General features: G+C 33.4%; 1 protein-coding gene across 1 annotated transcript; it reads right to left on the bottom strand.

The window, feature by feature from the left end:
- Positions 1-38: 38 nt before the first annotated feature.
- Positions 39-16500, bottom strand: LOC112054958 (cytochrome P450 4g15). Its single transcript, XM_024094915.2, has 9 exons — positions 16364-16500; positions 10730-10958; positions 9747-9950; positions 8859-9038; positions 3214-3410; positions 2846-3133; positions 2530-2767; positions 2258-2443; positions 39-1559 (listed from the first exon to the last, which is right to left on the bottom strand). The coding sequence occupies exons 2-9, from the start codon at positions 10938-10940 to the stop codon at positions 1381-1383; spliced, it is 1683 nt and encodes a 560-aa protein (XP_023950683.2). The 5' UTR covers positions 10941-10958; positions 16364-16500; the 3' UTR covers positions 39-1380.
- Positions 16501-16665: the final 165 nt, after the last annotated feature.

Here is a 16665-nt window from a genome sequence, read left to right as displayed (position 1 = left end):
TATAATTAGTATACTTATATTTTTAAATAAAACAACAATAATTGTAAACAATTCTTTATTCTGTATAGCCCATAAGTAATAACAAATGCAAATAATTATTCACAGCGATGTTTCTTCAAAAAATAGTACGAAATTGAGATTAATCTTACAAACCTTCATCAATTGACGCTATAAACTTTCACCCTAAATTCTAAGAAATATAACTAACAATAATTTTAGTCAGTACTGGTATCGCAATACGAAAAACTGATTTAACGCAGGACTTTTTGTTGAGATAAATATTTGGTGAAGTAGAATGAAATTTAAAAAAAAATATTTTATTTTTAATATCAAGAATAATGACCAACTCATACTACGGAAATTCTGCTTGTTATTCCCACGAATTGCACCATTATCAACTATTTCATTGATCTGAGATAATTTATAATCTATTTTAAATGATTTCGCACATGATAATATATATTTTGATATCAGCCCATTTTAAATAGTGTGCAATCTTAATTTGACGTGAATCGGAACTCAAATCGAAAATTGTGAAAGAGGTTTGGATTTTCATCCTTCACAAGTTCACAAGTTAGCCCGCTTCAATCTCTAAATTGTAGTGAATGCTAACTTGTAAAAAATCACTAGCTACATCAGAGTTGACAAAACACAAATGTAAAATAACTTTTTTTTATTAAAAAGTGAAATTAACTATAAGAGACGAGAGAGATAAATACACTTAAAATTAATGTTGTACAACATATTCAAAGTAGTGCCTAGAGTAACACAATAACAAGAAAATTAAAGAACGTACTTAGTACCTTATTAACGAAATCCTTTGGTTCTTAGATGAGCCTGTAAAACCTATGCATCCCATTAGTGGGTCTTCCTTTATAAATGTAATGCCTCTAGATATTCACAATAGATATTAAATGGCGGTTTACGAATTAAGGTCGTAGCTCATTAGAACCACCCGGGACCCGACCTGCACCGCCTCGACGCTAGGTGTACACTTGTAGTCGACAAGTGGTCACCAGTGAACCTTGCGCGTTTTAGGTGGTCTATTAGCGTTTCGCCCTAGCCGCTCGCTGTTGGCGTCACAGAATACACGTCTGTTAGGTGATGCCAACAGCGAGCTATCATTGAGTTGTCCAGTCGCAGTCCGCGCATGGCGCAAGCGAGGCGATCCGGTGATGGTACGGAGTTGATGTAGTGAGCGAACGCTAATACAAATCCATACGAAAAATACTAACCACTCTAGACGTAACTAACAACTCTAAATGTGGGTCAAATCCCGGGTGGCTCTAATGAGCTACGACCTTTACACTAAACCATTGATTAAATGAAAGCCCATCAGCCAATGGATACTTAATCAATATTTATGTTTACTTGACTATTTCAGCAGGCCGTTGTCGTTCGTTTTCGAGGTGCCAATCGTACTTGGAATCCTTCAGCTCGTTTCAATATGATATCAGCTTGAAGTTTGAAATCTGATTCTTTTATGTCAGAATATACACGGAAATTTCTCAGGATGGTCGAAAGCAGAATCTTCAGTTTCAGCATAGCATATTTGCGACCTGTCAAAAACCAAATTAAGAATTTCTCAATTTGTTCTTAACAAACAACTTACAAAGTTGCAGACTTATCTTTGTCAGTTATATCTCTATCCAAATTTTTAATTTTTTCTACTTGTTATCAAAACATATAAATAGCTATTCTGTAGACTTCGTCCGTGTGGAATTCAGTTTTCACAAATCCCGCGGGAACCATGGATTTTCCGGGATAAAAAGTAACCTATGTGTTAATCTAAAGTAAAATCTATTTCCATTCCAAATTTCAGCCAAATTGCTTCAGTAGTAGCGGCTTTAAAGAGTAAGAGAGAGGCTACAAACATCCATACAAACATCCAAACATACATCCAAACAAACATCCATACAAACTTTCGGGTTTATAATATTAGTAAGAAGTTTAAGTGTCTGTCTGTGATTTCTCAAGTGCTTATAATTATTTACCCGATGGCAAAACATTAACAAAGTTTTTTTAAATGTTTTGTCTGTCTTTCTGTTTTCCGTTTGTAATCCAGGCTAATCTTAGGAAGAGAAGAGGTTATTGAGCAACGTAAGCTACTTTTTATCCCGTAAACAATCCCGGGATTTTTTTTTTTTATTTTTTTTTTATTTTTATTTATTTTGGCAAAAACAGTCATTACAAAACATTTGTAAAAAACAACTGAATTAGTTTCGCTAGTTTATAATAAAAAAAAGTTTTAACTCACCAACACATGACCTTGGTCCAGCGGAAAACGGCACGAATGCATAGTAATGACGGTTCGCAGAGCGCTCTGGTAGGAAATTATCAGGGTCGAATATTTCAGGATTAGGATATACATCACTGCGGCGATGCAATTTGTAGGTTGCAATGATAACTGTTGTACCCGCTGGCACTTTCTTACCATTCGATGCTGTAATAGATTAAAATATTTTATGAGGAATGTCTCATTTTATTCTAAGGTTATTATTTTACGAAATTCCATCGAAATATACTCACGCAGAGTAACTTCCTGTTTTATTTCTCGCGCTATGATTGGTACCGGTGGGAACATTCTAAGAGTCTCCATCAGACATCTTTCTAAATACTTCATCTCTAAAGTATCTTGGAAAGTAGCTGGGCGGTCAGAGTCCCCGAATATTTGGTCCAACTCTTCGACAACCTTGTCTTGTATATCTTGATGAATTCCCATTAAAGACAAGAAGAAACTGCTACCAGCTGCGGTTGTGTCATGACCCTACAAAAATATTTTTCTTTTAGCTTATTTTTTAGGTTTATTCGTATTTAAACTCTTTTCTGTTATTACTATACGTACCTCAAACATAATTGTGTCTACTTGTTCTTTGATTTCTTCATCACTAATAACTACCCCACCTTGAGCACTTTCAAGAAGAAGTTCTAAGAATGCAAGTCGTTTCTTTTGCCCAACGTCTTCATCAACGTCCAAATCATCCTTAAGTCCAGCTGATTGTCCGAATGAAAGGCCTTCCACAGATGTAACCTTTGTCGTTACGTCATCTTTGTTTACTCCATTTTCTTCTGTGTAAGCAGCTGCTGATGACTGTTTTCCATTCTTAAACTCTTCTTTTTTCCTTTTAATGACCTTCAATAAAATTAAGATTTAGAATTTTGTTTTCCAAAATAAAATATAATTTTTCATATCTACTTTTTGTATATACGTACCTTTTTTGTTAATCCGTGAATAACATTGAGAAGTTTATTTTGTAATTTAGCGTATTGAGTAAAGTTAAACAATAGGTCAGGTCGAAGCCAAATCTTGGTGTGTCTCAAATGTAGGATATCGCACATTTTCATAACAGCCATAGCATATTCAAAACCACTTTGGTCTTGAGTACTTTTGCTGACTCCCATAGCTGTTTCTGTAATAAAAATCAGCATTAATGTTTATTTTAATATATTTAACGAATATAGGCCACTTTCAATCAATAGCTACTATTTGATCAAGATGAAAACGACAATTTCACCGATTTTTAAACCTTAGACAGTTCTAACTAAGCCAATGTCTTCTTTAGCTTATATTATCTGATAAGCTGAAGTATAGATAAATTACATTAAGTCAACTTTTGTTAACTTTTGATACCTATAGGTCATTTTTAGTTTGATTTGTCGCATCCTACACATATCTGTTCATATTTCAGTATCCTTTTATATGAAGTGGATTTACATTTTCCACTTCAACCTATTACCTCTTCATAGTACGAAATCATAATAGCAAAACTTTTCGGATTAAAATCCTGTCAATTAACCTCGGTTCAATTCGAAATCTTACGCAACGATTCTTGCAATACTTGACCGTATAGCACTCCCGTGGATGGTGATTATCGCCCATTAGTATTACGTGTGCCTGTGGGGGGTCGCTAAACTTGACACTTAATGCGTACCTACTATAACACTTTTCCTTATGTCATAGTGAATCACTTAAACGTGCGGACTACTAGACGCAAATTATAGTAGCGTCGATGTCGAAATAATAATCGTTGAATAATCTGCCTGTTAATTTTAAGCGTGGTTTTCATTTTATGGTTTTGTTTGTCCGTGAGATACCTATCAGTCGCTGCTTCTTTAGAAGCCAGTTTAATTAATTGATGTTTGTTTCCGGACAATCGTGTTATATACGATATATTATTTTACATCTAATCCGTAATGGTATTGCTACAAGTTCAATGACCCTCTTTTAACTGTCCGTCAAATGACGAACTAAAGTTCTTTGAATACATATCTATAGGTACGAGTATATCACAAATTGATAATAGCGATTATTTATTACTGACGCTAAGCTATGCCATAATTGCAGGATATGACAATTACGTTACATTGAAAACAACAATACTATTTTCCATATTCATAGTTGCGTGGAAGGTTACTATAAGGAATCTTTGAAAATTATACAGATGAGGACATTATGAATTACCTACGCAAGGCATCTAGGAAATTGTCTAAGCAATGAGCGAGGTTACAGCTAAACTACAAAACTATGTACAGCTATTTGCATAAAGTTGTATATACTCGTAACAAACAAAAAAATTCAGTAAAAACGAGCTTCACGCGAGCTAAAGCCCTGCGAGAAATCTCAGGCGACGAATATTTTTATTCTAAACGATACATTTCTAGCATATTTAGTAATCGCTTATCGCTTGTTTACATTTATAGTTCTCACCATACGCTTGTATTCATAGCTCATATAATTTGCGTCGACTTCGTACATTATTATCAGATGCTTGTAATTCTGTCTTTTCTCAAATACCGCGTGAACCATGGATTTTGTGGGATTAAAAATATAAGTCAATCCAGGTAAAAATTCATCTCAATTACAATTTTGAGCTAAATCGATTCTGTAGTTCTGTTAAGTGATAGAATAAGAAACAAACTCAAAACTTAGGTTCGTTGAGGCTGTTTCTATATTGGCTAAGATTAAAAGTCAGTTAACAAACCTCGTGTTTACAGAAATTATTCGTTTTTTTTTTGATAAATTTCGCAAATAAGTATAGAAATCAACCCTATAAATCATATTCGGCTGACTGCTAAGCTCGAGTCTCTTCTGAGAATGAGAGGGGTTAGGCCAATAGTCCACCACGCTGGTCCAACGCGGATTGGCAGACTTCACACGTGCAGAGAATTAAGAAAATTCTCTGGGATGCAGGTTTCCTCGCGATGTTTTCCTTCACCGTTTGAGACACGTGATATTTAATTTCTTAAAATACACACAACTGAAAAGTTGGAGGTGCATGCCCCGGACCGGATTCGAACCTCACCCTCCGGAATCGGAGGCAGAGGTCATATCCACTGGGCTATCACGGCTCTAAATCATAAGTAAGTGTCATTCTGATCGAAATACACTCTTAATCAGTGTTGATGTTGGGCTAAACATTATGCTTCAAGATCACTGTACGACGGGGCAAGGCGGTCAGTGTTGTGAGTAACTGAGCTACGTGACTAGACACAGTAATAGTATTTTTATTTGTGAGACCCATTTTCGTAGTAAATCCTTGAGATTAAGTTCGATATACTACGTTACAACGTATATTGTATGTAGGCTATCTACTTTTTCTTGTTAATCAATAACAGCTTAAAACTTGAATATTTTATTTAAATATTTAATACTGGTTTTTAGTACTAGTAAAGTGTTATGTACTAGCTATATAACTTACAGACCAGAATCACATAAACGCCTACCCGAAAATTTACAGTTTTCACACACATTTTAGGTAATAATCAATTTTTATCCGTGCCTTAGGGGTTAAATTATGGAAAATTATTTCTTATTATACATGCATAACTGTTTCATTTGTTTTTCAAGCAGTGTTGCATTTAAATTTTGGGCATTGGAAATAGACCTTCATTTAACTTCATACAATTTTTGAAAGCTTTTTTAATGTCCTTTAAAACACTCTCGTGCGAATGAGGGCTTATACATCACTAGCTGACACCGCGTGGTTTCACCCGTGTGGTTTCCCCCGAGAAATGACCGACCGACCTATAAGTTCCTGAGATTAGCGCGTTCAATCAAACAAACAAACTCTTCCGCTTTATATATTACTATATGGATATTAATTACTTAGAGAACAATAAAAAACCATTAACTGTCACATTATAAATTATAATTCTAAGCTAAGCTTTAAATGTAAAACTATAAAAAGTACGACAATAACTTCCTGAAGTCTTTGCAACATTGTTGTAATAGACAACAATGTTGCAAAGACTTCGTCCACAATACAACCGTGTAAGAAAAATCTCATTAAGACGTTTGTTTATTTATTTGCCTTTATATGTACAACAATGTCAAAGTTAAATAAAATAGAAACATAGTACAAAAGAAGTAAAATACCAAAGGCAGCCTTACCTATGGGTTGCAAGAAATATTGTCAATATTATAAACAACTAGTAGGCGAATGTGACTTGTCCGTGTGAAAATCAATTTGATTTACAAGATCGAGGAGATTATTGAGCATTATATACGTAGGCTACAAACACTATTAAATATTTATAAAAATAATCAAAATCCCGCTGCGGGACACCTGAGTGACCAAGCAACCGGAAGTCAAGGCTCCAGAGTGAGGAACCATACGTCATGTCGTCTCAAGAATCACTGCCTTCTGTATCCGACTCTGGATAAAACAATCAAGCGAAAACTTCTTAAGGTGTTGGTCAAAGCTTTTTGCCATCAGACCATTGACTGAAACTACTACTTATCGGGACAATCCGATCCGATAGTCGCTGTGCAGTCAAGGTCACTGTTGGTTCAAGAGTCTGAAAGGGAGACAACATCCCTGACCGGTACGCAGTAAGGTTAGTTCAACCGTCTGTCGCCCATTAATTGGTCCAGGTCTGGCTGGTGGGAGGCAAAGACGTACCGCCAAGCGATTTAGCGTTCCGGTACGATGTCGTGTAGAAACCGAAAGATATTCCTCCTCCTAACATGTTAGCCCGCTTCCATCTTAGATTGCATCATCACTTACCACCAGATGAGATTGTAGTCAAGGGCTAATTTGTAAAGAATAAAAAAAAAGAAAAAATAGTACGCACGAATGTACTTAGGCTACTTTTTATCCCGAAAAAATCCATGGTTCGTGCGGGAAAACCACGTAAAATTTTGTGAAAAACCAAAATATCACGTGGTTTTCCCTACAAGCAAGCAGCATACAAGTAAAGCTGAACGACTAGTAGTAATAAAAATAAAACAAAAGATTGAGCCCGCAATGAAAACCAGTTTAATGCAGGGTACCTAAATAGTAAAACATTTTGATTTGTTTCATCAAGAGATACTATAAATAAGTAACGAAGGTCGTCCAAATATAATGTAAATAGTAATTATTAACATTTCCGCGATGTACTTTTTTAAAAAAACGACGATTGCCAGGTGATCGTACTCTGTATACCGGTTATCTCTTGTTTGGGATTTTGTAAATCCTCCTTTCTCATCGTGCCAACAAGAGTTCTATTTTCTTTTTTTTAACGAAAAACCATAAGAAGTAACTTCTTCTTCTTTGTCGCTGCGATCTTGACAGAGCGGTCGTGGTCTTTAAGACGAGGCAGATGTAATCGCCTCACAAGCATTCGCGACTTCTCCCTTTGTGTAGTGAGTCGCGTACATTCATGCAAGGGACCGCCTACAGCAGATTTAATCTGGTCGGTCCATCGCATTGGTGACCTTACGCGTGGCCTAGTTCCCTCCACCTTCCCTTGCAAGAAGTAACACTAGACGCGTATTTCATACGTTATGGTTGATAAGATAATGATGGTGATAATGATGATTATTGAAATCAGTGTTTGAAACATAGAATTTCTAATTCTAAATCTGATAAAATAATATGAATTGCCTTTGTCAGCATATTTTTAAAGTATACTTTACTTGTCCAACGCTCCTCATTCGCATAAAGTACACTTTAGCCTATGTATTTAGTAACTAATCAGCAGGTATGTCTCAAGTATTAAAGTAAGAACCAAGGTTTGATACTCAACATCTATTTCCTAATGAAATTATTCAAAATATCTTCAATGTACAGAATTGGTCCTACTACAGTTTTAGTCGAGAGCCATGATAGCCCAGTGGATATGACCTCTGCCTCCGGAGGGTGTGGGTTCGAATCCGGTCCGGGACATGCACCTCCAACTTTTCAGTTGTGTGCATTTTAAGAAAAGAAGGAAAACATCGTGAGGAAACCTGCATACCAGAGAATTATCTTAATTCTCTGCGTGTGTGAAGTCTGCCAATCCGCATTGGGCCAGCGTGGTGGACTATTGGCCTAATCCCTCTCATTCTGAGAGGAGACTCGAGCTCAGCAGTGAGCCGAATATGTGTTGATGACGACGACAGTTTTAGTCATCAACATAATTATATTCATAAATTTACCTAGTATTCGTCACAAAATCAATTATTATTATAATTATAAATTATCTATATAAATAGATTATAAACATATTTTTAAAATCCATTAAACAATAAAGTAAAATGTCATAAAATTTTATTTTCTAGGAATTCATTGTAGCTATAGAAGGCCTTCTCGACAAGCCAAGCTTTTAGTTTCTTTTTTAACCGACTTCCAAAAAGGAGGAGGTTCTGCGTTCGGCTGTATGTATGTTTTAAGCGTATTAATATTCATTGTGTTTTTTATACTTTGTGGAATCCTATTAAAAACTTTATTACTCGTATTAAAAGATGATAGGCCGTAAGAAAGTATTCGATTGGATCAGAATATATTAAGATGAATACAAATATTGCCCGGCAGCAGATACTATCTGCTTCTTCTATTTGCAGATTGGGTGAAAAATAAGTACATCTGAAAAGAGATGAGGTGTTTGATACTTACCAAGAAGGATTTCGACGGTGCACTCGCTCATGTAGTCGTGACAATCAAAGGTGCCGGCTTCCTTTTTGAGTTTATTGACAACTGTCCTGGAGTTGGCGTTGAAGAGGTCAATGAAGCTCTTAAGCACGTTCAAGTGGAATGTGGGAGCGATCAGTTTTCTGTGAGACCGCCACTTTTGACCTACAATTGAAAAATATAAGTTAGAGTCGAGTATACGAAGTAAGTACCTACCTCAAAAATACCTCAAAATTAAACCATAGTTTGAAAATTTAAACTTATCCTATAATTAAACTAAACTAAAAATTAAATAAGACTAATGAATAATTTAATAGTGAACGGACCCCAATAAACATCCAAAAAACGAAACAATCGATAATTACGTTCATTTTCAATTCTAATTTACATTGGTGTGAAGTTCCAGGTCAACTAGTTTAGAATAATCAGTAGTGTATTTGCCAAAATAAACATTTCATTTGTCATTGTCAAGTAACTACGAGTGGGTAGGTACCTATTTCTGATATACGCAATAAGTTTATTGCTTAATTAATTGGAAACAAAATGTCTTGATGAAAATCGCGCTTTGGATTCTATTTAATAGGTGAACAAATAGACAATATGTTAGTGACAAATATGCTTCTATTACGTATGACGCGTGTAATATATAACACCCCTTTGACACTAATTTATTTAAACGTATCATTAAGTTATTATCAAAGTATAATGTTTGTGCAGCATTTAATTAAGTTAAGTAGCATGTCCATGTTGCATAAATTACGTTTGTGTAATTGGACTTAGCTATTGTCGACAGATATTGACTGAGTCTTCATGGTTTAAATGTCAATATAATGTTGGTGAAACGCCACAGCATGAGAGGTTTTAAGGACTTACCTGTACTAATAAGCAGGCCTTCTCCAAGCCAGGGCTTGAAAAATCTGTACTCCTCTGCCTTGTCGATGTGAACGTTGGATGATAGAATGAGTTCGACATCCCGTGGATCATACAGGAACAAGAGAAGCCTGGGACCTATCCAGATCTTAACGGCGGATTGTTCGTCAAATTCGTTGCCCCTTTCCACGATGCGTTTGAATATTTCTTGAATGTAAAAAAACGACTTTTGTAAATTATTTAACTGAGGAGATATAAATAATATATATACAAATTATATATATTATTTAAATTATATACAAATACCATGCATATATGGAACATCACATATTTAATCATGCACGAAAAGCATCAAAAACCACTTAGGCTAGATAATAGCATTTGAAATAGGTTTCATTTACATTTTCTACAGAATAATTTTGTGTATCTAACCTATTAGTGAAAAATAATAGGCAGGTAATATAAGGCTAAATGCCTTATATTAGCATCACTAATTTAATAGACCAAAATTGCTGCTAGCTGCTATTTATAGATCTTATAAGATATTCGATATAAAATGCGTGTGGAAGCTAATTGATTTACGCTTACATTCCTTGATTTTTTTTTGACTTAATTAAGCATTTATCTTTTGACTACGATATCATCAGATTTTAAGTGACAGACTGACAGTCTATCTATATATAGCGAGTTAGCTTTTAAGGATACACACCACACAGGCTATGCATATTGCTGGTAAGCCGGTAGTCACGGCAAAAAAATATTATTACTGACGCCGCGCGGTTTCACCCGCGTGGTTCCCATTTCCGTAGGAATATGGAGATAATATATAGCCAATAGCCTTCCTCGATAAATGGGCTATCTAACACTGCAAGAATTTTTCAAATCGGACCGGTAGTTCCTGAGATTAGCGCGTTCAATCAAAACTATCAAACAAACTCTTCAGCTTTATAATATAAGTATAGATGAAGCTAACGTGTGCAACGAACCATGAGAGCCTCCAGTGAACTCCAGAGCATTCCCTAGGAGCGGTAATCCTTCAGGTCCAGGGAGTTTTTCGGCAAGTTCATACAAGCGCCTTCGTGATGACCTCCAGTAGGTGTACCAGAGGAGTAGGACAGGAACCAGTAACACATAGAAGAGATTAGTCGCCGCCCACGTACTAGAGGCGACGGTGTTTTCGGCAGCCGTATAGCTCATTTCGACGGATCGCACCTACTGTTGAAAACAGAAGAAGATTATCAATAACATATTTATCTTTATACTATTGCGCATGGTTTCCCGTCGGAATATGGGGATAAAATATGGCCTATGTTACTCGCTGATTATGAAGCTTTCCATTGGTATAAGAATTTAAAAAATCAGTTTAGTGTTATAGCCGGTATGCGTAAAAAACAAACTTCCGATTGTATAATAAATATTTTATTAGGTTTATATCAATATTGGTATTTGTGTATTCTAATGTGTTACTTAGTTTATGTAGTTTTAAGTAAGTATATTTTTGTATTTTGGCTGTCGTTACACCTTACCTACTTATTGCTTGTTTTCGCACTTCATTTGTTTTTGTAAAATTTTTTGGTATAATAAAGTGTTTTTGTTGTTGATATTATTATAATTATATAGGTATGGTTTAAATTTGCTAAGTTAATTCAAGAACAAAAAACAGAAGATTTTATGAAACTACCCATGGAAAATTTTAATTGTCAGTAGTCATGTAAACCGGATTTTATGATAAGTAAATAATTATAATTCATGACATCCAGTTTACAGCATTGATTGGATGGTTAAAGCAGATGTTAATTTTTTATCAAGTAATTTATAAATTTATAATTACCGAAGCTTAACAGTCTGTAGGTACCTACATTTTTATTCCAACGTATGCCAGACGTATTCGTAGGTACAAAAAACCGGCCGAGTACTTGTCGGGCTACGCGTAGTGTAGGGTTCCGTAGATTAAGTTAGCATTTTATGTAAAGCACAAAAATATCAATTAGGATTCCCACACCATGGGCTAGACGATACAAAATTAATTCTCACTTTACGTGAAAGAACCCCAAAAATATTTATTTTTCAAATTTTCTTTTCACCACTATAAAGACATACCCATATTATTAAATTTAAGCTTTCTAGTTTTAACATACCTACTCTGAGTTATCTTACTGACAACTGTATCTTTTTCTGTTTCTTTATCAACTGTTTCAATTTCCAATTACGTTTTTTAAGTTGATCTACTATTACCTACTCTTTAAATAGCAATGTGTTTAATGGTATGCAGGTTTCCTCACGATGTTTTCATTCACCGTTTGAGAATACACAACTGAAAAGTTGGAGGTGTATGCCCCGGACCGGATTCGAACCCACACCCTCCGAAATCGGAGGCAGAGGTCATATCCACTGGGCTACCAAGGCTAACAGTTTTCCTTATAATTTAATTATATATCCTACTTATCCATAAACAACCGTTTAGCCGGTAATGGGGGGAGGGGGGGGGGGGGATACATTTAACTCTAACAAAAATTTGCGCTTAAAAGCTTAATACTGTACTACGGAACCCTTAAAAGTAGCTACAGATTTTTAGGCCTCGGTAGTTAAGAATTTATGAATTAATTAAATAATTAATAAAAAAATACAAGTTAAAACAACATTAAAATAGGTTTAATGGTTTCCAAGATAAGTTAACAAAAAGAAAAAATTAGGAAAAAAATGCTTTTTTCTAACTCACTACAAAAACACCCAAATTGCTTAAAATCGACAAGTAGATTCGAAGAATAGTGCGTATTACAAACATACTACATTAGCTGTTAAGATTAATTGATTTGTATTACTCACAAGATATTATGTATATTGACGTATACGTTCTAAACCTTAAAATAAAATACAGTCCTAAATAATACCTTAGAATACAGTCGGGACCTTAGATATTGGATAAAATGATTTTCTTCTATATTATTTAAATTATTTAATAGGTCCCGACTGTTTTCTAATTGCTTTCTACACTTCTGGACTGACCTTGTTTTTTTCTTTTCAGTTTTTTTTATACTTTATGCAGTCGGGTTTTTTTATTTCTTTAAATAATATATTTATTTCACACTTTTTAGTTACGATAGATGGTTCATTTCGGATTTTTTTATTACGTTTATTACAAAGTACGATAATTTATACGTCCAACCGTGGTTTAGCAAATATTCAAAAAAATCTACGGAACGCTCGGTGCGCGAATCCGACTCGCACTTAGCCGATTTTTATAATCAATATATTTAATTTAGTCTATTTTATAACTTCACTTCACAAACCTGCTCGCACCTACAGTCATCCGCCTCGCGTATTTTGTATAGACAACTAATAAATAACGTTTTTCTAAATGTAGTTTTTTTTAAACATGGTCATGATATACCATTTTAAAATCCTCACAAAAAAGCTCTTGAATTTGATACCCATATTGAAATATTTAAAAAAAAATTTTTTTTTGACCTCGAGTCTATAGCGTCTCGCAGTCGTCTTTTTATTTTTTTTTAGTTTCACCTATCTAAAATCACTTGGGTTATTGAGATAAATCTAACGATATCCTAACTACGTAAATCCGTTCAGAGGTTTGGAAGATATGAGGTAATAAAGAATATTACATACATATATACATACATACATGATACGCGCGAAAAACGTAACCCTTCTTGCAGTCGGGTAAAAAAAAAGATTTTTTTCTTAATAATCGGTTAAAAAAGAAGAATATCATCTACGCTTTAGTTTGCTACATTGATGGACTTTTTAAAAGTGGAAAATAAATAAATTCTATTAATTCGTAACCGGTCCGGTCAAGTATAACATATATTGATGCACGATATCTCGGAAGGGTTAAACGAGAAAACTATAGATTCAATAAATTTAAATTTTTTTTCATTTTTTTTATTGAAGGCTTTCAAACAACATCATAATACATAATCATATCATAATAGTAATATAAATAAATATTTATAACTATGATACCAGCTTCGGAAACCACAGATTACAAATTACAATACTATAAAGTAGAACGTACGTAGTAGTCTTACTACGTACGTACCTAACTATATTTAATTTATAGACATATACAACTTAGGTTTTTGTTGTTGCTTGTTTAATTTCTATTATTTTAATATGTTTAGTCTTGCTATTGAATTTTAAAACTTTAAAATGTCCATCTCACAGGAACACTGCAAGATCGAATCAAAAATTCAGAGAAGGATCAAAGTCAACAATATAGCTTGTCTTGAAACTGAAGTGGCAATGAGCGGGGCAGATACTTCGAAGAGCCGATGGCCGATATCAGAATGACTCTAATTAACATAAATGTGTATTTATTTTCAACGGAAAATTTAGATGGGTGTTAGGTTGTCATGTCGAAAAAATAATTATGCAAATAAATACAAATCACATATATCACAATAATCACAATATAATCACAATAAGAATAGTTTTAGTAAGAATATTTCGCTAAAATCAGACCTGAAGTAGGTAGGTATTTTTTACTATCCTTTAATTTAATGTTGCTTTATAATAATAAATTATAATAGGTATATTCAATTTATATCGTACATCAAAAATTTTTGAATTTAGAAGCAGATGCATGCATGGGTGCATAATGAAATCTGCAAATTACAATCTGGTAGGTTTTTGTAAAGTTAAAATAATTGTGGTAATATAAGTCAGGAAATATTGCACAACCAAGTTGTAATGTATATAAATATATATTTTCATCACAAGAATAGAAATTGTAATGTTCGAAGAAGAAAATTTATCAGCTCTTTGTAAATTTTGTATTTTTATGAAGATAATATTATACTTCTTATATGATATTATTACTTTTATCTGATGATTATATTCTATGTACGTGACTTTTAGGTAATTTTAATGTAACTTGAAATGATTAGCAGTCGTTATTATTATCTTTGAATTGTTAGATACTATGGAAAATATAAACGTTGATAGGTTCTATATGAAATATACGTTTGCGTTTTTATGTTTTAAAATTTACGTATTATTTTGCTGTTAAAGATGGCCATTTTATTGAAGGTATTTTTTTCTTCACATTGATATGATTTAGGTAATAAGATTTATGAACACTTAAAATTTTGTTAATTAGGACTGTACCTAAATAAATTTTGTGTTTAAGTATATAGATATACTCGTGTATACCTATATATTTTTTAGTTTTTGTTTTATTCGTTTGTTGTTTGTATAATTTGGTAAATGGTAGTCGTTTTTGTCTGAACCAAAAATTAGATGATCTTACACAGTAGGGAAACTTTACAGAAAAGAGGGATAATGTATTGCATTTTTAGTAAAATACCTGACCCCTTTACAGCTCAGCACATATCACCCTAGGAAATTTACACTATAATTAGAGTAGAGTAGAGTGTAGAAATCATAGAATCATAAAAAAAAAACAAAAAATCGAGATACGAAGTGTGAAACACTTTTTTTAATTTGTGTGTAATCCGAAACTACTGAACTGTTATGTGTTTTTTTTAATATGTTTGGACAATAGCTTGCAGCAAAATAATATAGAATTCGTTTTATTAAGATAAAACAAAGATAGAACGAATTAACTAAAAAAGTTAATTGGTAAAAATCAGCTCTACGCGAAGCGATTGTATGTTAGTCTATACAAGTCTGCTTTGTTTTAGTTTTCTTTGGGATTATTTACCTGTTATTTTTTTGACAATGTTTTTAGAATATAAAGTACGTATCGTGCATTTTTCAGAATATAACATTGAAATATTAAAAAATAATACAATAATGATATGAAAATGAAAAATGAAAATAATGAGAAAAAAAAATTATAATAGATGAGTTCCTTAATGATAAAGATGCTACCTAAGAAATCCAAAAGAAATTTTAATGATGTTAACAATTGTAAATTATTGCAATACACCTAGTATGAGTTTTTTTTAAAAGATCAACTGTTGAGTTTCTTGTCGGTTCTTCTCAGCAGAACCTGCCCTCTGATCCAGTGGTATATAGAGTTTTTACAAATATTCAAACTTGACGTTTCAAAAGTGCTGTGCAAAACTAACCCAACTTGAAATAAATTAATTTTGATATTAATTATGAATTTAATAAGTAGTACATATTTCGCTTGTGACAATATTGTCACAAACATAATAGTTATTATGTTTGTCGGTGGAGGTCATGGAGAATACTAAAATGCACTGAGGGTGGCCACTGAAGAGGTTTTAGTAGTAAGTCTCACTTCTCGTCTCATCCCGTCAGGTATCTCAGTAAGAGATTTCCCTCCCCGTTACCAAAAAAAAAGGTAGTTATTAGGAAATTTACAGAGGCATTTTAATATACCTACTTTAGAGTATTGTGTATGAAAACATTGTAATATATTTTTTCTAATATTAAAAATCTAATTAAATAGCATAATAATTTAAAGCACTTTTTTAAATGTTAAAATTATTATTAATTGACTAATCCATTATTTTATATTAAATCACTCTAACCATTATGTAATATGAAAGGTCAAAAAATTTATTCGTCACCGCTGAAATGAAAATCCGTTTCGCTTTTTCGAATCAAACGAAAAAAATTCACATCACACTTTTTAAAATATTTCCTGTAATGCCTATTATATTATATCCTACCTTTCAAGAGTCAATTCTCAGCTTGACGAAACACTAAACTAACTAAACAATATGATTTTCTTGAGGGTTGCTAACCGCGTCTCAGTTCTGACTATCTAATAGACTCTCGCGCAACCATCTATATACACGCTTGTGACGTCATAGTTCGCTGCGTGACGCATTGTAATATAGTACCGGCCAGCACGTATTATTTTGGCAACTTTAATTAAAATTATATAATGGTATTTATTTTTTTAATGTTACATTGAAAAATGAAAAGACCTGGGAGGTATTTTTTAACTTTACAAAACATTAATCCATCC

This window comes from Bicyclus anynana, chromosome 6 (genome assembly GCF_947172395.1).
Source record: "Bicyclus anynana chromosome 6, ilBicAnyn1.1, whole genome shotgun sequence".
NCBI lineage: Eukaryota > Metazoa > Arthropoda > Insecta > Lepidoptera > Nymphalidae > Bicyclus > Bicyclus anynana.
This window is presented reverse-complemented; position numbering and strand designations above follow the sequence as displayed.

Bases quoted from the DNA above. Each gene is read 5' to 3' on its own strand.
- LOC112054958 (XM_024094915.2), bottom strand. From the start codon at position 10,940: ATGAGCTATACGGCTGCCGAAAACACCGTCGCCTCTAGTACGTGGGCG. The intron at 3,411-8,858 runs GTAAGTATCAAA...TTTTTATTACAG, and splicing joins CACCGTCGAAATCCTTCTTG to AAACAGCTATGGGAGTCAGC. The intron at 3,134-3,213 runs GTACGTATATAC...ATTTTATTGAAG, and splicing joins TTCACGGATTAACAAAAAAG to GTCATTAAAAGGAAAAAAGA.